The sequence below is a fragment of the Lepidochelys olivacea genome, assembly GCF_965140295.1.
Source record: "Lepidochelys olivacea isolate rLepOli2 genome assembly, chromosome: 6".
In the NCBI taxonomy this organism is placed as follows: Eukaryota; Metazoa; Chordata; order Testudines; family Cheloniidae; genus Lepidochelys; species Lepidochelys olivacea.
Window position 1 is genome coordinate 4,806,292 of NC_140416.1, and position 27,739 is coordinate 4,834,030.

Below are 27,739 nucleotides of genomic sequence, written 5' to 3' on the forward strand. Positions count from 1 at the left end.
CAGAACTGTGAATTGTGGTTTTTTAAAAAGGCTCTAGAGGAGATCCTGGCAATTACAGGCCGGAAAGCAAACTCTTTTGCTTCAGTCTTCACTAAAAAGACAAAACCAGATACTGAACACAACTAATATTAAGAACAAAGAGGGAGCAATGCAAGCCAAAATAGGGAAAAAACAGGTTAAAAAATAGTTAGATAGATTAGACATAGTCAAATTGGCAGGGCCCAATGAAATTCATCCCATAATACTTTAAAAATGGGCTGAAGAGATCTCTGAGCCATTCATTATTACCTTTGAGAACTTGTGGAGGATGGGAGAGATCCTGGAGGACTGGAAAAGGGCAAATATTGTACCTATCCATAAAAAGAGGAATAAGGACAACTCAGAGAAGTATAGACCTGAAAGATACTCGAATAAATTATTAACCAACCCATTCTGAAGCATCTGAAGGATAATAGGATTATAAGGAATAGCCAGCCTGGATTTGTCAAGAACAAATCATGCCAAACAAACCTAATTTCCTTCATAACAGGATTATTGGCCTACCGGATAAGGGGAAAGCAGTAGATGCAATATATCCTGATTTTAGTAAGGCTTTTGACACAGTCCCACATGACAGTCTCATAAGCAAGCTGGGGAAATGTGGTCTAGATGAAATTACTATAATGTGGGTGCATAACTAGTTGAAAGATTGTACTCAAAGAGTAGTTATCAATGCTTTGCTGTCCAGCTGGGAGGACGTATCTAGTGGGGTCCCGCAGGAGTCAGTCCTGGGTCTGGTACTAGTCAATGTTTTTGTTAATGACTTGGATAATGGAGTGGAGAGAATGCTTATAAAATTTGCAGATGACGCTAATATGGGAGAGGTTGGTAACTCAGAGAATCCCAGTTGGACACAGCCCACATGTACATCACGCAATGATATCCATGGCCAATATGTCACCAGTTCTTATATCATGCCTTACAAGACACTGTTTGGCTAAATACTGTGACAGCTATGTGTTGAGGATAATCAAGTCACCCCTTAATCTTCTCTTTATTAAGCTAAACATACTGAGCTCTTTGAGTCGATCAGTATTAGGCATGTTTTCTAATCATTCTCATGGCTCTTCTCTGACCCCTCTCCAATTTAGAAACATCTTTCTTGAGTTTTAGGCACCAGAAATGGACCCAGCACTCCAACAGCAGTCACACCAGTGCCAAACACACAGGGAATAGAACCCCTTTACTCCTGCTTGAGATACCCCTATTTATGCATCTGTGGTATGCAAGACTAATGAGGAGCTCTGCAATCTAGGGTGCCTTACGAAGCCTCGATGAAATAGCTCCCAGCTGGGCCACTCACAAACAGCCTAAGAGCACACCAGTCACACCCTGAGTGTCTGTGTGTAACTGCAGCCTGCCAGCCAGACCTGGGTTACACTCTGGCTCTCACCAGCCTGGGTTATACAGCAGGGTAACCCCAACACATCACCAGTCTTAGATTTTGTCCCAGAAAGCTATGTCCTGTACTGCCCTCTCCTGGACACTACCAATTATATTAAGTCCATTATTCTTTTAAGAGTATGCTACGCATACAACTTGTCACCCCCAATGGAATTACCCAGACACTTCTATTCAAACATGCTGGATTAGATAAAACAATAAAACAACTTTATTAGCCACATAGAGAGATTTCAAGTGAGTCCAAGTAATGAGGCATAAAAGTCAGCAATGGTTACAAAGAAAATAAAAGACGAAACGTTTCCGAGCGCCTAACTTAACAAAACTGTATCAGATTCAACCAAAGTGTCTCACCACATGCTTTCAGCAGCCTTCCCGACCAAACCGTGTAGGTCAGGCCCCCTTCCTCTGTGTCCAGCAAATACTTCCTTTCTCTCTTCAGGAGTAGTGAATTAGATGGGGAAGGTGGGCAGGGGGTAATTGTCAGCAAACACCAGTTTCACCGCACACACATGCACAAACCAACGATACACTATTTCCATCAATAATCAAAATGTGCAGCTAGACAACGAACAAAAATTGTTGCGGGAGAACTTATTAGAGTCCCACCTGAATATGCATAAAACTTGTGGTAATGCTAGTGTCGCTCGGGCTGCTTGCAGGATAATTACGTTGGATAATTCTCCATCAAAATTATAAAAAGATCAGTAGAATTCGGCCAAGCCTAATTTGAGTAACGATTGGCTCTAGTTGGCACAAGGATGCATTTTGTTGGTGGGAGGGTGGACAGTGGTTGGTCTTTCTGCATCTTGGAGGTAGCAACATAAGCGGGCAGGGGTGAATCTGGAGCAGCGCAGAGGGAGGCGAAGCTGGGGGCATTGGCGAATGGGGGGGCTATTTCAAGGGAACATCGGAAGCAGGGGGGTTGCCAGTGGAGGCGCTCTGGGTTGGGCCAGCCCCCTCACCCTCCACAGTGTCCTGCATCATCTGCTTGTACTGGCGCTTGAAGAAGCCGAACTGGAAGGAGACAAAGAGGGGAGATGGTGAGAGGCAGACAGAGACAGGCTCATGCTGGAGGAGCAGGAGGGATGGGCTGTGAGAACCTATGAAGGAAAAATCCTTGTACCTCCTCCACGAGCTGGGAGAGCCACAGGCCCCTCCCCGAGGGTGATGGGCTGTAGGGGAGGGGTTAGAGCCCTGCCCCACTCACCTTGTAGAGGGCTGCAGTGATGAGAGCCAGCAGGACCAGGCCCCCCACGCTGCTGCCCACGATGATGGGCAGGTAGTTATAGACCTCGGAGCGCTCCACCACCGTCTGCACCTGGGGGAGAGGAGCTGTGAGATGGGGACCCAGGAGTCCTGGCACCATCATCCACCCCTGCTCTAAATCCCCAGACCCCACTTCCTCCCAGAGCAGGGACAGGACCCAGGAGTCCTGGCTCCCAGCTCTAACCACTAGCCGATGCTTTCTCTATCCTGGGTGCAGTCACTCTGGTACCTGGCGCTGGACAAATCCCTCCTTCTGGGTGTATTTCTTCTCCTCATATTCAATCTGGGCCTCACTCACGAGACTCACTTTCTGCTGCTGAGTCTGGAACAGAAAAATTCACTGTCCCTGATTGGAAATGACACAAACCAGCCCGGAGCATCATCCCAGAGGGACCCAGAGCAATTTACAGGCCATTCACACAGGAGCAATCCCTTGCTCAGCACTGAGATGGAGCCATCTCTGGGGAGAGGCATGGGGGATGTTCATATTAGGAGGATCTCTTGCCTGGGGCTGGGAAGCAGTAGTAGCTCTCATACCTGGGAGACCCACTGGAAGCTGACGCTTCCTTTGATCATGAACTCCAGCGGCTGCTGCATTTCCAGGGAGGTGATGCTGCACCGGATCTTCTTACAGATGGCCACAGAGCAGTCCTGGGGGTGGAAGGATATTGACAGGTAAGGAGGAGGGTATGCAGGGTCTCAGCATGGCCATGGGGGTCTGGGTCTGTCCATAGCAGGGGTCCCTCCCGCAGCCCAGCCCCCCACGCATTGTCTGTGTTAGTGCCAAGGGGAAAGGGCTTCTGGGACCAGCACCAGCCTGTACTCACCAGCAGGGGGCGCTCGCTCATCTTCTTCACAAAGTCCTTTGAACCGGGTGTTTCAGCCTCACCGACACACTGAGCCAGCTGGGGCTGGGGAGGGAGAGAGACACGGTATTAACAGAGGTGGGAATGGGTCATGGGACCTTCCCTCTAGGGGGCATCAGGGCCAATCTGTCCCCAGGGAAGGGAACTGGCTGGCTCAGGGCAGTGGGGAATGGGACATTGGGCCTTTTCCCACTAGGGGTCGCTGGCTCCAATACAGCCCCAAGGAAGGGGATTGGCTGGTTCAGAGGCTGGGCAGCGGTCTTTCCCCCTAGGCAGCCTGTCCAAGCAGGGGGCGCTGTAGGGCAGAGCCAGCATCACTGGGCCCATCTCACACACACAAGGGCAGGGAGAGGCAAGTACCTTGGAGGGGACGACCTCAGAGGCGTCCCACACCCGGACCCCGCTCAGCTCCACGGGGAACTGGAACGTGACCGAGATGGGGACGCTTCGCTGCCGCAGGTTCTTGACCTGAAAAAAAAAGACTCGTCATAGGGCATTGCAGGAAGAGAACCCAGGAGATCTGATTGCCAGCCCCCGCTCTGACCCTCAGACTCCACTCCCCTGCCAGAGCTGGGGGTAGAACCCAGGAGTCCTGGCTCCCTGCTCACCCCCACCTTCATCTCTCCGTGCTCTAACCCACTAGATCCCATTCAACCGCTTCCACTCCCTCCCTCTTGCCCCATCTTCCCCCTCGCACTCTGTGCTGCTGGCCTCACCTCGTACCGATGTGTCACTGGCATACTTGTCCCTGCCTCCTCGGCGGAGAAGTTGACGTACTTGGTCGACTCCTCGAGGCTGGGGGAGGAAAAGGACGGAAGGAAGGAGAGAGACAGGAGTGTGATGGATGGGGCTGGAGAGTGGCGGTGGGTGGGGACGCTGTGCTGCAGGGGGCGGGGATGGGGCCCCAGCAGGGGGCGCTCTCCCCTCTGTCTCCGCACTGACCTACCTGGTGAGGATGACGAAGATGCCGTACTTGACTGGCAGCTCCGCCCGGTGAATCATGCGCTGGGTGATGGGGCCGCCATTGTCACTGGGGGAGGGGAGGGCAAAGGGCAGAGACGTGAGGAGACACAGGCAGATAACTGGGTGGGGAGGCTGCATGACAGGCCTCTGCCCTGCCCTGTTCCCTGCACGGCCCCCTCCCACTGCCCCCACCCTGACCCCTGGCCCTGCACGGCCCCCTCACCTGCTGGCCTTGGCCGTGATCTGCAGCCTGTCCCCCAGGTCGGCCTCAGAGGAGACGTCGAAGGTGGCCACGAAGACGGCCTGGAAAACACACGGGGGTGAGAGCTGCTGGGCTCAGGGCCTGGGGAACTGCCAGAGACTGCGGGGCGTGGAGAGCGGGGAGGCACAGGGGACCAGGGGGACTGTTGTATGAACTTAGATGGAGGCAAAGGTGTTAACATGACCCTGTCCCTGTCCACAGAGAGCACTAATCTGGTTTGGGATCCAGAGACGTCAACCCACTCCGTGTCATGGCAACACCCCATTAACCTTTTTAGGACCCCAAAGGGGGGAGGGAACAGCCCCTCCCCTTCTCTCCACCCAGTGAGGCCTGATTTCCAGCCCCCACAAAGTCTGGCCTTTGGTTTGCAGCCCTGGCAGGGCCTGACCCCAGCCCCGGAGTGACCTCAGGACTCTGTTTGCAATGACTCTCCAGGCTCCCCGGGGCACTTTCCCCAGCACATCGCTTGTCACGGGCTGGGCTGACCCCAGGGAACTGCCCCTCTCTGCTCCCAGCTGGGATCTCACTAGGGTTGCCAACTTTCTAATTGCACAAAACCGAACACCCTTCCCCCTCCCCTACCCCTTTTCTGAGGCCCCCACCCCTACACACTCCAGCCCCCATCCCTCAGTTGCTTGCCGTTCTCCACCCTCACTCACTTTCACTGGGCTGGGGCAGGGAATTGGGGTGTGGGAGGGGGTGAGGGCTCCAGCTGGGGATGCGGGGTTTGGGGTAGGGTCAGAAATGGAGTAGGGAGATGGCCTGCAGGAGCGGGTTTGGGATGCGGGCTAACCTCAGGCAGCACCCAGTTACCAGTGCAGTGGGATTAATGTGGGCTCCCTGCCTGCCCTGGCTCCATGCTGCTCCCGAAAGATCCGGGCCACTAGGCAGAGGCGCGAGCAGGCAGCTCTGTGCAGTGCATGCTACCAACTCCCACAGGCGCCACCCCCACAGCTCCCATTCACTGTGGTTCCCGGCCAAAAGGAGCTGCGGAGCCAGCACTGGCGGGGAGGGGGTGGGTGGGCAGCGCACAGAGCTTCCCTGATCTCCCCTGCCTCAGAGGGCTTCAGAGACATGCCGGCCACCTCCAGGAGCCCCGTGCAGCCAGGGCAGGCAGGGAGCCTGGCTTCGCCTCGCTGCACCGCCAACCGTACTTTTAACAGCCCGGTCAGCGGTGCTTATCGGCGCTGCCAGGGTCCCTTTTCGACCGGTCATTCCAGTCAAAAACTGGATGCCTGGCAACCCTCGCTCACACCTGGGAAGTTCACATGACAGGGCTGAGGCCAGGGCCCGTCCCTACCTCAGCTCCACTCCAGAAGATGGGGTAGTTGATGTGGCAGGTGCTGTTCCTCTGAGTCTGTTCCTCGGAGCCCACGGCCGAGCTGCACTTAACGGCCACGGCCCTCCTGTTAGACTGACCATGAGAGACCAGCCAGTGAGAGAAGTAGACCACAGCACCCCTGATAAGCCCCCTGCACACTCCCTGCAACTCAGCACCCCTGCCGAGCCCCACCTGGCACGCTCCCTGCAGCTTGGCGCCCCCCGCTGAGCCCCCCGCTCCCCACAACTCAGCTCCTCTATCGAGCCCCCCACCTGCTCCCTGCAGCTCAGCAACCCCTGCTGAGTTCCCTGTCCACTCCCTGCAGCATGGCTCCCCACTGCAGAGCCTGCCCCTCATGCCTGGTGTTCGTTGGGGTACCTGGAGCAGCAGGACCCGGCGGTAGGACAGCGCGGCTGGGTAGAGGAACTGCACCGTGGTGCTGTAGGAATTCTCCCCATGATTCTGGATGGAGACGGTGGTGTTGAGTTCGGGGGTGACGCCCACCACCAGGGTGCTCAAGCTAAGGCGGGAGAAAGGGGTGAGCTTCCTCAGGGCAGTGCCCTGGATGCTCTGTGAACTTCTTCTATCAGTGTCCACCCAGGGACCCCAGCGCTGTGAGCTTCCAGCGGTGTATCTTCCCCACAGCAGTGCACCCTGTGACACTACGCCCCATATTCTTCATAGAGCTACTGTTGTGATATGAATATGGCATAACTAATTTGTATTTTATGCAAGATGGGTCACGTGCAGTATCACTGGAAAGGTGATGATTTACTGAATGTGATTGTCCTATTTGTTTGGGGATGGGGCTCAAACAGGGAAACAAAGGATTCCTGCCACATGTAAATCCTATATAAGGCAGGGAAGTGAATTTATCAGGGCTGGTTCTTCACTAAATCTCTGCCCAAGATGACTGCTGAAAATACCTAAGATTGATCTGGGGAAGAAAGGACTGGACCCAGGCTAGAAGGTGTCTGGCCTGTGAAAGGAATATCTGGGGTTTGAAGCTACAAGAAAGAGCGGTTTGTCTACAAGAAACACTGCAACCTGCTTAAAACAACATTTACGGTGAGAAATTACTACTCATAGCCAGTTTCTTTAGTGTATTAAACTTAGTTTGCATGTTTGTTTTATTTGCTCAGTAATCTGCTTTGATCTGTTTTCTATCCCTTATAATCACTTAAAATCTATCCTTTGTAGTTATTAAACGTGTGTTTGTTTTCTCTAAACCAGTTTGTGCAAGTCATAACTGGGGGGCAAAAAGCTGTGCATATCTTCCTTCACATTGAGGGAGGGGGTGATTTTCATGAGCTTACGCTGTACAGTTTTCTGTGTAGCGCAAGACAATACAATTTCGGGTTTACACTCCTGTGTCTACTTGCGTGCCGGACAATTCCCGAGCTGATTCTTCCCATGCAGAGCTGATTTCAGTGTCTGTGTCTTTCTGCAGCTGGGTGTGTCCCTACCTGGGTGTGTGCTGGAGGAGGCTTGAGGGCCTGGCTCAGCAAAACAGTGTAAGGGAGCCCAGGCTGGTGGAACCAGCGGGCTCACTGCTATCCCCAGTACATCAGGGGGCACCCCGGAGTGGGAGGGGGCAACCCTTCTCACCCCCCATCCATCAGCACTGGAAATCTAACAAGATCTCCAGCTGGATGTGGAAGATCCGAAGCGTGATCAAACCAAATGTGTCCCATCATGGTAGGTGTTTTTGGAGGGAGGATTCAGTGATTTACCCAGAGAAATTGAAGGAGATTTCTAACTGGTCATCGCAGCGGTCATCTGTGCCACAGTCCTTCTGAAACGGGAGCTGGTTGGAGACCCAGGAGAACAGAATCAGAGTGGCTGGAGAGGGGTCTGCAGCACCACCTGCCGGAGTGACACTGTGGGGACCCAGGGACCCTCCTGTTACCCCAGCACCTCCCAGCCCCTTGCACTGGGGGACAGATAAACCCATCATCAGCCCCCCGCACCCCACCCTTCAATCTCACCCTCTGCCCAGGGGCAGTTTCACACTTCTAGGAGTGCCACGACTGGAGGACTGGCCAGCTGAGGGGGATGGGGAACAGGACATGGGATCTTTCCACTCTAGGGGGCCCGGGCCATAATAAATATTGACAATTGTCTCGTAAAAATCATTTTTTTAGCCAAAATATTTGGGTTTTTGGACAGAAATTTTGGGAGCTTTGAGGAGAAGTTGGAATGTTCCCATGGAGGGGAGATGCCAAGGCAAACTCAGCATCCATCTGCCACCCTCGAGTGGCTGTGCTGTGTAAAGGGGATTAGGAGGCTGTTGCTGCCTCTGAATTTTCCAGACTCTTGCATTCAAACCCCACGGTCACTGGTTCAATCCCTGCAGCAAACCCACCGCGGGGCCTGGCTCTGGCAGCTTACCCAGCCTGCAGACACCGTCGCGGAGTCCTCGCTCAGGATGGGTTTGAGGTTGCTAGCGGTAGAGATGGGCTCCCCCATCAGGGTGTAGTTGAGACGCAGGGTTATGGGGGTCAGGGTGTCCTCTGGGCAGAGCTGGGGAGACAGAAAGACATGTCGGACCCCTGAAGGGAAAGGGGGGCTGGGGGCTGGGTGGGACCAGGAGAGAGGTTTGTTCTCTGGGTGATTTGGGAGCAAGGGGCAGAGTTGGAGGGGCAGACACAGTGGGAGGGGAAGGGGTTAGGACCCCCCACACTCACAGAAAACGTTATCCGGTACATCTCACATCTCGTCTCGATGCCGAGCTGCAGTTCCCTGCTCAGGATGGGGCCGATGGAGTTGAAGGCGGCTCGGATCTTTGTCCGCCCGGGGTCCAGAGCCAGGCTGTACTGGATGGTGCTGGAGATCCTGTCACCTACGGGGAAAGGGAAACGAGGGACAGAGAAATTGAGAGCAGGAACTTCAAGGGGAAATGGGACACAGGGCTTTGCCCTTCTAGGGGGTGGTGGTTCCGATCCATCTCCAGGACAGGGGACTGGCTCACTCAGAGGGGAGGGGAATGGGGGGGCGTGGGTTTGGTCTGACCTAGGCTGTCCCTGGTGGTCTTAGTGACAGTGAAGCAGACCTCTGCCCTGCTGGCCTCCGTGTTGAGCTGCTCCTGCCCCTGGCAGTTGAAGGCTGAGGTTGGGATCGTGTGGGGCTGGAAGCTGATGGAGACCCCAACTCTGAGCACGGGCCGGGACCTGCCATGGGAGGAACAGAACCGTCACCCAGCTGCTCTCTGCAATGGAGCCAGGCCCCCTCCCTCCCCTGAGCCTCCCACCCAGCCTGGATGTGCTCACAGCACCCCAGGGAGATGGGTTATGGACACGCAGCTCTGCTAGAGGAGATGCTGGGGGGCAGAGAAGGGAGCAGCAGAGCTGTCCTTGTGCCATTCTCCAGCTGGGGGCAGCAGTCACAGACACTCACACTCAGAATACTACGGCCTTGTCTACACTGTAGAGATTTTTTCTACAAAAGGCAGCATTTGTCCACAAAACACTGGAGGTTTACACACGACAATGTGACTTATGGCGACAAAACTCTCCTGTTTTGCCGACAACGTAAAACCACCTCGACGAGAGGCTTTGACCTTTTTGCGGCAAAGTTTTGTCGACAAAGTGCCAGTGTAAAGACTGTGCTTGGTCATGTTGCTGTGATTGGCCCCCAGGAGGTGTCCCACAATGCCCTTCCTGAGAGAGTGACCAGGTGTCCGATTTTCAAATGGAACAACCGGTCGAAAAGGGACCCTGGCGGCTCCTGTCAGCACTGCTGACCAGGTGGCCGTTAAAAGTCCGGTCGGGGGTGCTGCGGCTCTAAGGCCGGCTAGTCCCTTCCTGTCCTGGCTGGCACTGGGCTGTGCCCCAGAATTGGCCAGAAGGTCCGGCCTCTGGGGCAGGGGGGCACGTTCTCTGAGTGCTGGCTCTGCACTCCCCGGCCAATGGGAGCTGGGGCCGGGGGGAGGGGTGTGCCGGTGGCAAGAGTGGTGTGTCTTCAAAATGGGGCAAAGCCTCCTGTCCCCCCACCTAGGACCCAGACCTGCTGGCTGTTTCTGGGGTACGCATGGCAGTAGGAGAGCCTGCCTTACCCCCCCCCCGCCTCCACTGCACTGCTGAGCAGGAGCCACCAGAGGTCAGTCCATGCCCCAATCCTGATTCCCAACCCCGTGCCCCAGCCCTGAGCCCCCCCCCTACCCAGAGTCCCCTCTTGTACTCCAAACCCCTCATCCGTAGCCCCACCCCAGAGCCAGCAACCCCAGCCCAGAGCCCTCACCCCCTCTGCACCCCAACCCCTTGCCCCAGCCCAGAGCTCCCTCCCACACCTTGAACTCCTCACCCCGTTCCTACCCCATAGCTAGCACCCCCAGCTCACATCCCTCAACCCCTCCTGCACCCCAACCCTCTGCCTCAACCCACAGCCCCCTCCCTCACTCCAAATCCCTCAACCCCACACCCCAGCCTGGAGCCCCGCCAACAAGCCAAACCCCTCATCTCCAGCCGTACCCCAGATCCTGCACCACAGCCGGAGCCCTCACACACCCCAACTCCCTGCCCCAGGCCGAGCCCCCTCCCGCATCCTGAACCCCTCATTATTGGCCCCACCCTGGAGCCCACACCCCCAGTTAGATCCCTCACCCCCTCTCACACCCCAACTCCTGCCCCAGCCCAGTGAGAGTGAGTGAGGGTGGGGGAGAGCGAGCCACCGATGGAGGGGGAATGTAGTGAGCGGGGGCGGGGCTTTGGGGAAGGGGGCGGGCAGGGATAGGGCCTCAGGGAAGAGGCAGGCATTCGGTTCTGTGTGACTAGAAATTTGGCAAATCTACGACCTGACCGCTCTAATCAGCGGTTCGAACCCTGCTGCTCTGCAGCCACAACTTCAAGACCTACGGGCAGATTTCTCATGGCATATGTGAGAAGAGCTACAAATCGGGACACGGTGCAGTGCAGAGCGAAGATAAAGGAGCTGAGGCAGGCGGACCAGAAGGCAAGGGAGGCAAACCCTCGCTCCGGTGTTGCAACAAAGAGCGGCCGCTTCTACAAGCAGTTGGACACCATTCTAGGTGGCAACCCCATCTCCACCACCAAGAGCCCCGTGGACACTTTGATGGGGCGGGAGGGAATGGAAAGTGGACCTAACCCTGAGGACGAAGTGGTGGATGAGGAGGTCAAGTTGGAGGACATTTTGGACCCCATGGCAGGGTCGTCCGGTACCATGGTGAGTCAGGAACTCTTTTCCACTCCAGAGGGGTGGAGCCAGTCCCAGCAGTCTGTCTCCGGCGAGCACGATGCAGGAGAGGAGACCCCTGGTGAGTGATCTTTTTGAGCAGATACTGCTCGATTACATGGCGGACAGTTGTCCTTTGTTCTGAATACTGTAGTGGTGGGTGAAGGAAGAGATAGAAATGTGCAAGACCAGCTTTCCCTGTGCAGCTTAGCAATGCAGCAGAAGAGGGTGCTGATGCACATCTAGATTTCATGGGAATCCTCCAGAGAGATCTCTAGGAAACTACCCTGGAGGTTCTTGCCAATCCTCTGCCAAAGGTTCCTTGGCAGAGCTGCTTTGTTCCTTCCCCATTGTAGGAAATTTTCCCGCACCACTTGGCAATCACTTGTGCAGGGACCAAAGAGGCACACAGGTGAGCAGCATAGGGACCTGGTCTGAACCTGGATGCAGGCAGTAGATGTGCCCTTGCTTACCCTCAGGAATGAGCTATCAGCTTCACTGACACCTGCCTGTGGAAAATGGTGGCAGAATTTACAATATTGTCCCCAGTCCCCTTCACTGATCCTCTGAAAGCATCATCAACACCCTTTGCCCCATTTTGAATGTCCACCCCGCACCTAGGCCATACTCACCATGTTTACAGTGTTTGTTGAGATGTGTGCTTGCCAAGGTACATTGAGAAAGTGATTGGTATGTTACAAGAGGTGTATTTCACTGTAATGATTCAATGCTGTGCATGAACTAACTATCATGCTTCTAGAAAAGGAGGACTTGTGGCACCTTAGAGACTAACAAATTTATTTGAGCAAAAGCTTTCATGAGCTACAACTCACTTCATCAGATGCATTCAGTGGAAAATACAGTGGGGAGATTTATATACACAGAGAACATGAAACAACACTGAATGAATCCGATGAAGTGAGCTGTAGCTCACGAAAGCTTATGCTCAAATAAATTTGTTAGTCTCTAAGGTGCAACAAGTCCTCCTTTTCTTTTTGCGGATACAGACTAACACGGCTGCTACTCTGAAACCTGTCATTATGCAAGGCACTGAATTTAGCCGTATGGAGTGGAAATTTATCAACTTCATGAAAAAACTCATACAGATACAGACAGACATCATCTTCCTTTCCAAATGCAGACAGATGGACATCATATCGAAAGGACTGAAGGTAAAAAATCCATCACAATCTACATACCACACAGACTATGCTGACAGCTTGTGCCACACGCTCTCAAAGAAACTGCAGAACCACCTGATCAACATCCTCTACAGCAAACAGGGAAAGATTAAGAATGAGCTCTCAGAACTGGATACTCTCATAAAAAAACAACCCTCCACACAAACCTCCTCATGGCTGGACTTTACAAAAACTAGACAAGCCATTTACAACACACACTTTGCTTCTCTACAAAAGAAAAAGGACACTAAACTACTACATGCCACAAGGGGCCACAACAGTGGTTCCTTTAACCCACCCAGCAATATTGTTAATCTATCCAACTATACTCAGCCCAGCAGAAGAATCTGTCCTATCTCGGGGCCTCTCCTTCTGTCCCTCCACCCCCATGAACACGATACAGTTCTGTGGTGACCTAGAATCCTATTTTCGACACCTCCTACTCAAGGAATATTTCCAACACACCTCTGAGTAACATACTAACCCACAGAGACCTTCCTACCAAGACTACAAAAAGAAGGATTCTGGGTGGACTCCTCCTGAAGGTTGAAACAACAGATTGGACTTCTACATAGAGTGCTTCCACCGACGTCCACGGGCTGAAATTGTGGAAAAGCAGCATCACTTTCCCCATAACCTCAGCCGTGCAGAATACAATGCCATTCACAGCCTCAGAAACAACTCTGACATCCTAATCAAAAAGGCTGACAAAAGATGTTCTGTTGTCATCATATATAGGTTGGAATATGAACAAGAGGCTGCTCGGCAGCTCTCCAACACCACTTTCTACAAGCCATTACCCTCTGATCCCACTGAGGGTTACAAAAAGAAACTACAACATTTGCTCAAGAAACTCCCTGAAAAAGCACAAGAACAAATCCGCACAGACACACCCCTGGAACTCCGACCTGGGGCATTCTATCTACTACCCAAGATCCATAAACCTGGAAATCCTGGACGCCCCATCATCTCACGCATTGGCACCCTGACAGCAGGATTGTCTGGCTATGTAGACTCCCTGCTCAGGCCCTACACTACCAGCACTCCCAGCTATCTTCGAAACACCACTGACTTCCTGAGGAAACTACAATCCATCGGTGATCTCCTTGATAACACCATCCTGGCCACTATGGATGTAGAAGCCCTCTACACCAACATTCCACACAAAGATGGACTACAAGCCGTCACAAACAGTATCCCTGATCATGTCACGGCAAACCTGGTGGCTGAACTTTGTGACTTTGTCCTCACCGATAACTATTTCACATTTGGGGACAATGTATACCTTCAAATCAGCGGCACTGCTATGGGTACCCGCATGGCCACACAGTATGCCAACATTTTTATGGCTGACTTAGAACAACGCTTCCTCTCGTCCCCTAATTCCCCTACTCTACTTGCACTACATTGATGACATCTTCATCATCTGGACCCATGGAAAAGAAGTCCTTGAGGAATTCCACCATGATTTCAACAATTTCCATCCCACTATCAACCTCAGCCTGGACCAGTCCGCACAAGAGATCCACTTCCTGGACACTACGGTGCTAATAAGCAATGGTCACACAAACACCACCCTATACTGGAAACCTACTGACCGCTATTCCTACCTACATGGCTCCAGCTTTCATCCAGACCACACCACACGATCCATTGTTTACAGCCAAGCTCTACGATACAACCGCATTTGTTCCAACCCCTCAGATAGAGACAAACACCTACAAGATCTCTATCAAGCATTCTTACAACTACAATACCCACCTGCTGAAGTGAAGAAACAGATTGACAGAGACAGAAGAATACCCAGAAGTCACCTACTACAGGACAGGCCCAACAAAGAAAATAACAGAACGCCACTAGCCGTCACCTTCAGCCCCCAACTAAAACCTCTCCAATGTATCATCAAGGATCTACAACCTATCCTGAAGGACGACCCATCACTCTCACAGATCTTGGGAGACAGGCCAGTCCTTGCTTACAGACAGCCCGCCAACCTGAAGCAAATACTCACCAGCAACCACACACCACACCACAGAACCACTAACCCAGGAACCTATCCTTGCAACAAAGCCCGTTGCCAACTGTGTCCACATATCTATCCAGGGGACACCATCATAGGGCCTAATCACATCAGCCACAATATCAGAGGCTCGTTCACCTGCACATCTACCAATGTGATATATGCCATAATGTGCCAGCAATGCCCCTCTGCCATGTACATTGGTCAAACTGGACAGTCTCTACATAAAAGAATAAATGGACACAAATCAGACGTCAAGAATTATAACATTCAAAAACCAGTTGGAGAACACTTCAATCTCTCTGATCACTCGATTACAGACCTAAAAGTGGCAATACTTCAATAAAATAACTTCAAAAACAGACTCCAACGAGAGACTGCTGAATTGGAATTAATTTGCAAACTGGATACGATTAACTTAGGCTTGAACAGAGACTGGGAGTGGATCGGTCATTACACAAAGTAAAACTATTTCCCCAAGTTTATTCCCTCCCCACTCCCCACTGTTCTTCACACGTTCTTGTCAACTGCTAGAAATGGCCTACCTTGATTATCACTGCAAAAAGACCCCCCTGCATCTCCCCGCTCTCCTGCTGGTAATAGCTCACCTTACCTGATCACTCTCCTTACAGTGAGTATGGTAACACCCATTGTTTCATGTTCTCTGTGTATATAAATCTCCCCACCGTATTTTCCACTACATGCATCCGATGAAGTGAGCTTTAGCTCATGAAAGCTTATGCTCAAATAAATTTGTTAGTCTCTAAGGTGCCACAAGTACTCCTATTCTTTTTGCAAATACAGACTAACACGGCTGCTACTCTGAAACCTATCATGCTTCTGTGCACTGTTTCCTGTGCATCTGCAGATGTGGCATTCAGGGGACCCCACTACACACCAGCAGAGCACCTACTCCAGATAAGGAAGCAACCAAGGTGGAGCAAGGAGGATGTGTTCAGAGAGATGCTCCAATCCTCTGAGTCAGAAAAAAAAGAACGCATGGTGCTGAGAGAAGTGGAAAGATGGGACAGAAAGAGGTGTGAGGAGCACATTCTAAAGGCCCAAGAGAGGATGATAAAAGTGACAGAGGAGCTCTGGGGCTGGGGTTAGTGGGGGCCAGCCTGCAGCTTGGGATGCCAGGCAGCTGGAGCCGCTGCTTGCATCACCTGCCCGGCGCTCAGGGCTTGTGTGTGTTCGTGTGCGGGGGGGCTCTGGCAGGGAAGGGAGGCGCGGGAGGGGTAGAGCCCTGAGTAGAACGGGTGGGCTAGGCCAGGGGATAGCACCCCCAAGCCCCCAGTTCACCGACCACCCATGCCTACACATAGTGATTGTTGCTGCTAGTAATATTTACATGCATTCTAGTCATTTGCTTACTAGAAATCCCAGTCAGGAATCAATGCAAGTGCTAGGTCAAATAAGATAATTGAGTTTAATGAAGCATGGCAGATTGCTGTATAGAAATACACATTACTGGTTCGCAATCTCAAAATCTTGCCTCAGTCAGCAGTCAGCTATGACCATTGAATTCTTTTTCTCACTTAGATCTAACCTGCCATAAAGGCATCGCTAGCACGCTCTTAACCTGCCAAAGCACATTCCAGGAGAATTCTGCACCTACTCAGCCTATTGTTGAAGCGCTCCTTGCTGCAGTCCAGGTTTTCCCGAGTAAGGCTTCATGAGCCATGGGTGTAAGGGGTAGGCTGGGTCTCCCAGGAACACTGTGGGCATTTCAAAATCCCCCACTGGAATCTTCTGGTGTGGAAAGAAAGTCCTTGCTTACTCCTTTCTGTACAGACCAGAGTTTTTTAAGATGCGTGCATCATGCACCTTCCTGGACCACCCTGTGCTGATGTCAGTGAAATGCCTGCAGTGATCAAGAAGCGCCTGCCATACCTCAGAGAAGTACCCCTTCCTATTACTGTACAGATTGGGTGCTCACGATGTACTGCCTGACCAGCTCCGGTGTGTTCAAAGCAGTGACCACAACAGTAGAGAGCATTGCGGGGTCCATTCTTTCACACAGAGATGGCGGGCGCACAGTAAACAGGGGGTGTTAAAAATGCCACTAAAATTGGTCGGAAGCCCATGGAATGCTGGGACAGAAAACAATGCATCATGGGACGCTGAGCGAGCACCCATGAGGCGCTGCGATCCACTCCGCCTTCCCACAATTCCTAGCTGCAGAATGTGGCGAGTCGCACCCTGGGATAGGTACCCACCCAGAGCCCTGCTCTCACTGTCAGTGCCAGACCACCAAATGTGGATGTGCTCTGCCGACACAAGGAGCGTAGTGTGAACATGCAATAGCGGTGAAATTATCGCGCTTCTTAATCGCGGACAGAACTTCTATCAAAAAAACTCTGTAGCATCGACAAGGCCTGAGACTGCCATGTGGAGCAGCGCAACGACACAGAGTAACTCACCTCAGCAGCAGGACCTGCCCTTGTGCCCCCACCGCGATGTCTGGCAGTCCGTCCCTCGTCAGGTCTGTCCCACCACTGACGGCCTGGCCAAAGTAGTGCAGCCTGCTGGGAAACTGTGACCCCTCGATGCGCTGTGGGGCAGAGAGAGCAGCAAGGGGTGGGAAAGGGGCGTCTGTTCTGTACAATGGGCACTAGGGGGCTGTGGAGAGTGAGGGGTGGCTGTACTGTACAATGGGCACTAGGGGGCAGCGGAGGGTAAGAGGTAGGAAAGGGGCGGCTGTACTGTACAATGGGCACTAGGGGGCAGTGGAGGGTGAGGGGTGGGAAAGGGGCGGCTGTACTGTACAATGGGCACTAGGGGGCAGCGGAGGGTGAGGGAGGGGAAGGGGTGGCTGTTCTGTATAATGGGCACTAGGGGGCAGCGGAGGGTGAGGGATGGGAAAGTGGCAGCTACAGGCTAATAGGCACTAGGGGGCTATGGGGCCCCATCATGTCTCTTCGGGGCTTTCTGGTGACCCCTCCTCACACGGGCTGGGCTCACCTGTCTATACTGGGGATTGAGTCCTCCCTTTTCCCCATGGAAGATGTACAAGGCCCCGCTATTGTCGCTCTCCATGGGGGCCCCGATGGCCACATCCGTCTGTCCGTCCCCGCTGGTGTCCCCGATTTCTGACATGCTGGCCCCAAAGCGCCCGAAAGCCTGCCCCATCTGCCCCTGCAGTGTCTTGGTGCAGATCAATGCCATCCTCTGCAGGCCCCATCGAAGGAAACACATGGGGAAAGGATCAGCACTGACTTCCAGCAGAGAGTACCCCGGCCCCTACTGACTGTCTTTCCCTCTCTCTGCAGCAAAGCGCTCCTTGGCACCGCTCTGGGGCATCAGGGCCAGAACTGACTGTCAGGGAAAAGCTTTCCTGAATGATCCCCCCCATCCTACTTCCTGGAGCACCGCGCCTGTTACTGCCATGCTAATTGTCCCAGCATCACAACCCCATGGCAGTGCAGGCAAAGAAGAACCCCAGGCCATCCATCTTCCCCCTGGCTCCATCCTCTTTCTTACCGGCCAGTTAATCAGGCAGTTATAGACCCGTCCTCCATTCAGAGGTGTATGGTACATGGGGGCTCCGATTAGAACCAGGTCCGTGTTCCCATCTCTGTCGAGGTCCACAGCGCACAGTGTACCCCCAAAATATGAGCCAATCTGGAGAGGCAGATAAGTCACCCCTTTCATTTAGTCACCTCCTCCTTCTTCTCCCGCTGGGACCCTTCTCACCCTCTGGGGCTGAGGATTCAGTCCCAATCCTCATTCCATCCTCAGTCGCACCCTCTCGCTGCACAGCGGGTGGTGCTGTTGCTGAAAGTGTTCTTGCACAACGAGGCAGCTAGATCTCGGAGAGACGCTGAATGCTAGTTGTGGTGCAGTTCTTTCTAGCGGCTGTTCTAGCACGAGTAAAGTTTATTCACTGACTGAGTCACTCTTGTAAGTTCTGTTCCACTGGAACGTATAGGCAGTTAGATCTTGGAGAAATTCACTTCGTTAGTGTAGTGTGATCCTTTTCGAACACTGCTGATATCACTAGTAATGTAATTTTCCTTGCCTGAGTCTCTCTAGCCCAGATCCACAAAGGTACTTATGTGCCTAACCCCCAGACTTAGGTGCACTGAGATTCACAAAACCTCTGCATGGCTGCTGCTGACCCTTTAGGTGCCTAACCTGACTTGGTGCCTATGTTTTTGCAGTAGAAGCTCCTTATGTTGCTGCCTCAAGGGCAGGGCATGTGCACTCCTGTCTTACTCTAGGCAGCCAGTTGCCCATTTCCCACCACAATCAAGCAGGATCCACAAACTGAGGGAAGACAAACACTCCTCCACCTGTAGGGCACCATCTGGTACATGTGGTCAGAGGAGAAGGACTTGAACAGGGGTCTGCTATTTCTTAAGTCAATGCCCTAACCCCTGAGCTGTGGGCTCCCTCGGTCTTGACTGTTAAAGTTATTCCAAATTAATTGACTAATTAAATATCAGTTGGGCTGCACAATGTGTACAAATCACAACCACCCTAAGGCCCAGTGGTCAGGGCACTCCCTGAGAGACAGCAGAGCCCTGGTTAAAGCCTTCTTCCTCATCAGGCAAAGCAGGGACTCAAACCAGGGGTTGTTCACGTCCTAGGTGAGAAATCTAACCACCATCTATAAGGGAGGCCCTCCCTCTTCTCCTCCGGCTGGTTTGTGAAGATCGTGGTGGCTCTGAGCCTGCCTACTGGATGAGGCCCAACGTTTGAGCTAGGTGGAAGAGTGCCTATCTTCCCCCCGTTCATGGATTACTGGCAGGGGTAGGTGCCTCCCTGCAGCATCACAACGCCTAAGTCCCTTGGTATGTCTGGGCCTCTATCTGTATCGGTCTCATGAGCTCTATCTAGACTGTAAGTGAAGGTAACAGCAGTGGGATATTGGAGAGATGCTGAATGTCAGCTGCGGCGCAATTCCCTAAACCAGTCAAGTTTATCCCCTGCCTGAGGCTCTCTGACTGAATCGTTCCTGAAGGTGAATCCAAACACAAATATTACACCATGTCAAAATCTTACAGGCTTCCTCCAGCCCTCTCTCTCTCACACCCACACTCCATATTACCAGTAACATTCCCCGTACCTGTTTTCCCAGCACCTCTGATGTGGGTGTCCATTTCCCACCCTTGCTATCTCGGAAGAACAGGATGACTTTGCCAGCGTGTTGGTAGCGAGGGGCCCCGACCACGTAGCTGCTCTGCCCATTGGCTGTGATGACCTGAGACGAATAACCTCAAAGGAAGAGAGGGACGTGGGGAGGTGAGATGGGAAACAGCCCTACAACAGTGCTGCACAGAACTTTCCCAGAACTGAGATGCAGCCACCTCTGGGGCGGGGCACGGGGGCTGTTTAAATAGGTAAGGGAAGCTCGGTGGGTTTGTTCTTACCGAGGTAAGCATCATTCATGTCAGTGGAGTTTCTGGATACGTTGATGAAGCTCGGCTCCGCGCCACTCCCATACAGGTATATCCCACCGGACCAGTCATAGGTTCCCACCGCTCCCAGCACAGGCCCGTTCTAAACCGACAGGGACGGCAAAGGGGACCGATTACAGGGAACAGACAGCACAGCATGTATTTACTAGACACACCCTGGTGCCAGGCGTCACTCACAGGGGACAGCAGGGAGCTGAATCCTTCCTGGGACATCTCCAGCTGGAAGGAGCTGCCGCTCTGAGACTGGGTGCCTGGGGACAGAAACAGACAGACAGACACAGGAGAGATCATCATAGACAGTAAAGGAACCGTGTCCCATTCCCTGAGCCAGCCTGTCTCCCCACCCTCGAGGCTGGATTGGATCCAGGGCCCCTGAGAGAAAAGGCCCCGTATCCCATTCCTCAGCCCCTTGAGCCAGCCAGTCCCCTGCCCGGGGGCCCCAGGATGAGAAAGGCATCAGGGACATTTAGGGAGGAAGATTAATGGATACATGTTGAATGGGGAAAGAGAGAATATTTGGGGCCTATTTGGGCTCTGGATTCCCAGCAGCTCCCCGTCCCATCTCAGCCTTCAAAACACATTTCTAGAGCCCCAGGGTCAGTGCAGCCCCTCCCCTGGCTTTGGTACCTTCGATACCGAATATCTTCTCCTGCAGCTGGTTCTGGATGCCCTGGAGGGCATCGAAATTGTCCACCCGGAAGACGTGCTCCTTGGTGGGCTCAGAGGCGATCTCCTGGAGCTCCCGTTGGGCAGTAGCTCTGGAGAAGGCCTCACCAACCTTCACGGCGTAGAGGGAGGTACAGGAGAGACCAGGGCATGGGATCAGTCACAGCCCAGAGCCCTGGGCCAACACCCACCCGCCCCGAGCCCTGCTGGGCCCTAGAGAGGCATGGCTCAGCCAGCGCCATGTGCCGCTCTGGTCAGTGGGGGGTGGCGGGCCGCTGGAGCCTGGAGTTATGGAGCCTGCCTCATTTCAGCACCGAATTGTGTCGGTTGTACCAGCAGCAGGGCACAGGTGTCTCCTTGCCATGGGGATTGTCAGCGTTCTGGGGCCCAGCATGACTCAACCTCCAGGGCGTAGTGAGGGGTGAGTGCAGGCAATGTCTCCGAGGGACACCTCAGGGCAAGGGGTGAAGGGCCGGGACCACTGCGCTAGTCCGGGTGGGTTGTGTGCAGTCAGTTCAGAGGTGGAGTCAGGCACCTCCCGGTAAGCAGCAGACAAAGGTCGAACAAGATCCAATGGCTGGAAACAGAATTTACACCCATTCAGATTGGAAAGAAGGTCTCAGGTTTAACTGTGAGGGGAATTAACCCTTGGAGCAGCTCACCACGGGCCGTGGTGGATTCTCCATCCCTGGCAATTTTTACCTCAAGACTCGCTGGTTTTCTAAGAGATCTGCTCTGGTTTCAGCAGGGATTATTTGGGGCAGTTCTCTGGCCTGTGCTCCACGGGAGCTCAGACTAGATGACTGCAAAAGTCACTTCTGGCCTGGGAATCTATGATTCTAAACCCGAGTTTGTTGATGTAGGACTTACGTCGACCTAACTCTGTAAGCGGCCTCGCTAAAATGTAGCTCCCACCCCTGTAACTCGTCCACCACACCGACTTCATAACTCCACTTCCGCAAGAGCCGGTGCACTGAGCTCAATGTAGTCAAGTCGGTGCAGTGTCCGCATAGGCACCACATTGCTTATATCGCCTGCGGGCGCTGGCTGTCAGGGCCCCATCATGCCCCACACTGACAGTTAAGTTGGTACAAGCGCTCCTCTTGAGGACGCGCACCACCAACTGAAGGAGGATAATGTGCACATGAAAAAATGATTGAATTACTGAGGTGGCTGTGTGACAAGGTAACTTAAGTCGATTTAAGTTTGTCGCGTAGACTTGCCCTTTATCTTGCTGCTGATGCTCATTTCAATCTCTTTGGCTCAGCAGTTTCATGGAGACAAATGTCAAGTGACTGACACCAGTTTGGGGAGGATCAGAGCCGTTGTTTGAGCCCCAGGTGTGTGCAGAAAAAACTATTAGAACCGGGTGATTTTGCTGTTTAACTGGGGGGCTGTATGTCAGGAGCCCCTAGTTCAAGTGACCCCAAATCCTAACCTGTGTCCCCATGAGGAATTCCAAATTTCATGGCAATCTGAGTCAGCACGTGGACCGTAGGGCAGGCAGAAAACCCAACCTGTAACTAGACAGCTCTGCTCAACCTGAACAAGAGAGGAGCTCCAGCTCTCCTATAACGTCACACGTTGACCCAGTTACAACCCTGGGTCAGTTCTTTTCCCTTATCTAATGGGAACCTGGACATGGGCTCAGATCCCTACTAGTTCTCCACACAGTCGCAGCTCACCCCGATGGCGTAGCGGATGATGCCAGCTCTCTCAGCCTCGGGGATGGCGTCTGAATAAGAAAGCGGGTCTCCGTATTTATTCCCATCTGTGATCACAATGAGAAACTTGGTGGCCTCATCCCGAGCGCCTTTCCCAGAGGTGAACAGCTCCCGCCTGGAAAAGGGGGGGTGGGGAACGTCTGGGAGGGTTATTGATACGTAATAACACCTAGCGCTCGTCCACTGCTTTGGCATTGCAGATCTCAAAGTCCTTTACAAAGGAGGCCGCTGTCATTGCCTCTATTTAACCAACGGAGAAATTGAGGCACTCGGCTGGGCTGTGACTTGCTTAAAATCACACCGCAACAGAAGCTCAGAGCTGGCAATAGATCCCTGGAGCCCTTGCTCGCAGCATCTCCCTCCCCGCTCTAACCTACTAATGCCCACCCACCTCCCGGAGTGGGGACAGAGCCCAGGAGTCCTGATGCCCAGCCCCCCTGCTCTAACCACTAGTCCCCAGTCCCTTCCTACAGCTGGGGATAGAACCCAGTGGTCCTGAGTCCTTTCCCTTAGCTCACATGTCCTTACAGCCCATTCCCTGTGGAGTCAGCACTGGGAGGAGGGCAATACCTACACGACTTTCCAGATGGCTGTGGCCGTGTACGTCGTTCCACGAAGCTGCTCAATCCTCCAGACAAGGTGATCGGGGTCATGACTTCTCCTGTACTCCATGAAGTCGAAGTGCAATTGAAATTTATCGGAGTACTGCATGAGGGCGAACTGCAAGGGGAGGCAGGGAGAAGAGAGAAAAACAACCCCAGGGGTGGAGGGTAAGAAAAGCAGGCGTCAGACTCAGTTAAGGGCTGAGGCAGTCGGGACGTAGTGGTTCTGTGGGAATTTTTTCCTGGTTTTGGATGCAAAATCCTTTACTGCTCCCCCTGCAGCACAGCGCCCCCTAGCGCCGCACTGGGGTATTGGGGTCAGCACTGACTGTGAGAGGCAGGGTACGTAGTCAGGGTTCAGCTTCTGCCCATTACCTGCGTGTCGGTGCTGCGGAAACGCTTCATGATCTCAGAGAGAAACGTCTTCATTTTTCCAAAGTCTTCAGGTGCGATGCTGCCCGAGCCGTCGACGAGGAGCGCTATGTCTGTGGCACGCCTGGGGCACTCTGAGAGGGACAGGAAAGAAATACATCCTGACTCAACTCCACAAACATGGAGAAAACCCAGTAGAAAGAGCTAGACCAGACCAATGGGTCCATCTAACTTGGTATCCTGCCCCCTCCCTGCAACCCCGGATCAGACCAATGGGCCCCTCTGTCGCAATATCATCCCATCCCTGCCATGGAGGGGTCCTGAGTGTAGAGCATGACATGCACTGGGATGAAAAAAATACACCCCTCCCCCTCCCAGAGCTGGGACAGAACCCAGGAGTCCTGACTCCCAGCTCCAACTGACTTCCTGAATCAAACTAATGGGCCCACCTAGCCTGGTATCCCAACCCATATCAGACCCATCTAGACCCATCTCCCCTCCAACTTCCCATGTCCCTTGTACCCACCCGTGACCCCAGAGCATAGGTCCCCCCCACACCCCTGTGTTACCCCTCACCTGGCTGGGTGTCTGGGATGCGCTGGATCTGCCGGAGGCTCTGGTCCAGGAGGAAGCAGTAGCCGTTGACGTACATGTTCTCCCCGCAGGCCCGGTGCACCGTGGGGCCGCACACCTGGGGCACGAGAAGGCACGGGATCAGTAGGTGCCCCTCTGAACAGAGCACTGAGGGTGGGGGAGCCAGGAGTCTGGTGGGGGAGCCAGGAGTCTGGTGGGGGAGCCAGGGGTCTGCTCCCTCCCCATAGATATGCAGGGAAAGGCCCTGCAAGGGCAGGGGAGCCCCCTGGGGCAGACGGGACCCACACGATGGCATCACCTGGTTCCAACACTCCCTGCTAGTTCACGCAGGGTTTTTTGAAGGAATCCTGGAATGATGAGGGAGTAAATGTTGGACCCCACTCCCAGCACCCCACTCCCAGCACCCATTTCCCCTGGGTGTGGTACCTACCAGGAACTGGGAGCCTCGGGAAGCCAGAGACAAACCGAGGGACATCTTCATGGCATCGGGGGGTCCTGACAGGGGAGAGAAGCACACCAGGGTGAGAAAATAAACTCCATTCCTGTCCCAGAGCAGAGTATAGAACCAAGGATTCCTGACTCCCAGCTCCCCCCACTCTAACCACTAGACCCCACCCCACTCCCTCCCAGAGCTGGGGACAGAACCCAGGAGTCCTGACTCCCACTCCAATCCTCTTGCTGCACCCCACAGCACAGGGTGCCCCCTACTCTGGATGAGGATCTCCTGGCAGCGTCTGGAACCCGGGTCACACTTGTAGACTTTGCCAGTTTCATTCACGCCTCCTATCTGCTGCGGGGCCCCGACGATCAGCCTGCTGGGAGAGAGCAGAGGGGGGTTAGGGAGATGCCCCATCACACCCAGGGGAGTGGGTCCCACGAGGGGCAGCCCAGCCAGACAAGCCCCTTAGCATTGGGCATGAATTATGTGGGGCCCTGAGCCCATGTTAGGCCCTTACCCCCGAGTGCTGGCACTCCCGAACTGCACCACGCTCTGCCCAAACCCCGCTGCTGCCTCCTGGAAGGTGATGGGTCCTTCCACGTCCACACTGAATTCATGGCTTGGTGCCAGCGCTGCAGGGGTTAAACAGTCACCAGTTAGAGCTTCCCCTATGGAGAACGGGCCAGTATTTGGGGCTGAGGGGCCGGCTCCTTCTGGCTACGGGACTGAATTCCACACACACACACCCCGCTCTAACTCAACAAATCCCACTCCTCTCCCAAGCCAGGGATAGAACCCAGGTGTCCTGACTCCCAGCTCCTCACCACCTGCTCCCTAGTCCTCAAGGCCTATATTATGCAAATCATTCCCTGCATTTATTTGCATAGTGCCAGTCACTCCCGCTTAAAAATAAATATCAAGAGTGGAGCTAATGCTGGTGAAGGGAGCCCTAGATTTGTCTCCATCAGCTTCCCTGACGCTGATCCATAGCGGGTGCACTTCCTGTCAGGGTACCAGGGTCAGATCAGAGACTTCACAGACTGATAGATTCCAAGGCCGGAAGGGACCATTGTGATCGTCTAGTCTGACCTCCTGGATAACACAGGCCAGAGAACTTCCCTGCATTAATTCCTGATTGAACTACGGCAGGTCTGTCAGACAAACGTCCAACCATGATTTTAAATGTCCAGTGATGGAGAATCCACCACAACTCATGGCAAACTGTTCCAAGGGTGAATTACGCTTCCTGTTAAAAATGTCGGCTTTATTTGCAGTCACGAGCCAAGTCTGCACTACCACTTACGGCGGCAAAACTTGTGTTACTCAGGGGTATGAGACAACCACACCTCTGAGCGACATAAGTTTCGCTGGAGTTGATCGGGAATGTCCTGCCCACCTGATGGTAATAGTGTTAATTACCCTATGTAAAGTCTCATCATTAGCTGTACCCTTAGCAAGTTCATTCCAAAACCTTTCTGAGACTGAGCACCAGACCCCACTCCCCTCTTAGAGCTGGGGATAGAACCCAGGAGTCCTGACAACCAGCCCCTCCCCACCAGTTCATTCAAGTTTCCTTTGTGTCTAGCCCTGGATGGCCATTTTATGCAAATTGCCCATGCATTCATTTGCATAGCAGCAGAAACTTCCATGTGAAGAAGAAATCTAAGGAGTGTGTTTAGCACTGGTGAATGAAGCCCTTGATTTATCTCTTGCCGACCCGGATTCACGCGGGGAGGGGGACTTTCTGTAGGGTCGCAGGGGCAGATCAACCTTCACAGAATTACAGAATAGAACGCCAGAAGGAACTGCTGTGTTCATCTACCCTGACTTCCTGTGTAACAGGAGCCAGAGAGCTTCTCTAAATTAATCCCTGTTTGAACTAGACTGGAACATTTAGAAAAAGATCCAATCTTGATGTAAAATTGCCAGTGACGGGGAATCCACCACGACCCCTGGTAAATTGTTCCAGTGGTTAACTCCTCTCAGTGTTAGAAATGTTACATCTCATTTCCAGTCTGAAGTTGTCTAGCTTCAGCTTCCAGCCATGGATCATGTTACACCCTCCTCTGCTAGATTGAAGAGCCCATCATCAAATATTTGTTCCCCACGCAGGTACTTATAGACTGAGGTCATCACCCCTTGGCCTTTGCTTTGTTAATCTAAATAGCGATAGACTCAAGGAGCTCAATCCATCAGGCAGATTTCCTAATGCTTTGATCATTCTCATGGCTGTTCTCTTGAGCCCTCCCCAATTCATCAACATCCTTCTTCAACTGTGGGCACCAGAACTGGCAGAACAGGATTCCAGCAGCACTCGCATCATGAGCAAATACAGAGGTAAAATAACCTCTCTGCTCCTACTCGAGTTTCCCCTTCTTCTGCCTCCAAGGATTGGCCACAGCATCGCAGTGGGAGCTCCTTGGCCCAGGCAGTTCTCGGTCTCTCGACCGAGTCTGTCAGCTAATGCAGGGTGGCCTGGTAAGCTTGTGCCATAGGAGCCCAAGCTGAGACCCACCAAACTCATGTCACACAAGATACACCAAACAGCCCATCAGTGGCAAGAGTGAATCCCTAACACACAGCGTGGCCATCCCTCTGCAAGAATCCCCTGGGAGCTGCCCCCTCCAGGCCTGGGAGGTAGTAAAGACCCCCCAGAGCTGTAGGAGGAGCAGATATGGGGCAAAGCGGGGTGCAGAATTGTGAAACTGGGTGGGTGGGGCCTGGGGATAAAGGACCTGAGGATGGGGGAGGAGCTGAGGTGGCCTCCCCCATTCTTCCCTTCATCCCTTTTCAGACCCCATCTCCAGCCCATCCCCCTCACTCTCAGCCAACCCAAAGTCAGCCCCCTCCATTCCCTGATGGGTCCAGGACTCACAGAGAAGAGAGATGTGACGTTGAAGCAGCGGGAAGTGGCTGTGGTTTAACAGCAGGATTGCGCAATTGCGAACACTGCATCCACTTCGCATCCGCCGGACCCTCGCCCCACATCCTACCGAGCACACACGCCCCACAGAGAAGGGGAGTCGCACCTCTGACCCACTCCCATCCCAGAGAGTCTGGGGGAACAGAAGACAGAGGGAACTGCACCCAGGAATGCTGGTTATCGGCGCCCTCCATCCCTCCTCTAAGCCACTAGAGCCCCATTCCCCGCCCAAATTTGGGGAGAGAACCTAGGACTCCTGATGCACAGGTCCCCCGCTGTAACCCACCAGACCCCACTCCCTCCCACCCGCCCAGAGCCAGCCAGGGATAGGACCACGAGTCCCGACCGTCCAGCTGCTCCCATCACCCTGCCAGAGGGGTACTCGCCGGGCACCCATGTGGAGGAGCCCAGCATTTCCCAGTCCCTCTGGCTGGCACTTACCTGCGCACAGGTAGAGGAGCAGAGGCAGGGGGTCCATCCTGTG

At 53.5% G+C, this 27,739-nt stretch overlaps 1 protein-coding gene across 1 annotated transcript; it reads right to left on the bottom strand.

Annotated features, from left to right (window-relative positions):
- Positions 1 to 1,702: 1,702 nt before the first annotated feature.
- Positions 1,703 to 27,739, bottom strand: LOC311523078 (integrin alpha-D-like). The gene is made up of 30 exons (XM_084632797.1): positions 27,697 to 27,739; positions 24,850 to 24,964; positions 24,602 to 24,705; positions 24,324 to 24,388; positions 23,876 to 23,990; positions 23,303 to 23,433; positions 22,900 to 23,045; positions 22,287 to 22,440; positions 20,563 to 20,713; positions 20,113 to 20,186; positions 19,888 to 20,017; positions 19,584 to 19,732; positions 17,996 to 18,136; positions 17,477 to 17,683; positions 16,936 to 17,066; positions 9,134 to 9,291; positions 8,809 to 8,963; positions 8,513 to 8,644; positions 7,855 to 7,928; positions 6,500 to 6,641; positions 6,101 to 6,214; positions 4,762 to 4,841; positions 4,522 to 4,605; positions 4,292 to 4,370; positions 3,936 to 4,043; positions 3,537 to 3,620; positions 3,247 to 3,360; positions 2,939 to 3,031; positions 2,651 to 2,761; positions 1,703 to 2,457 (listed from the first exon to the last, which is right to left on the bottom strand). Exons 1-30 carry the CDS (start codon positions 27,731 to 27,733, stop codon positions 2,335 to 2,337), a joined length of 3,501 nt encoding a protein of 1,166 aa, XP_084488923.1. The 5' UTR covers positions 27,734 to 27,739; the 3' UTR covers positions 1,703 to 2,334.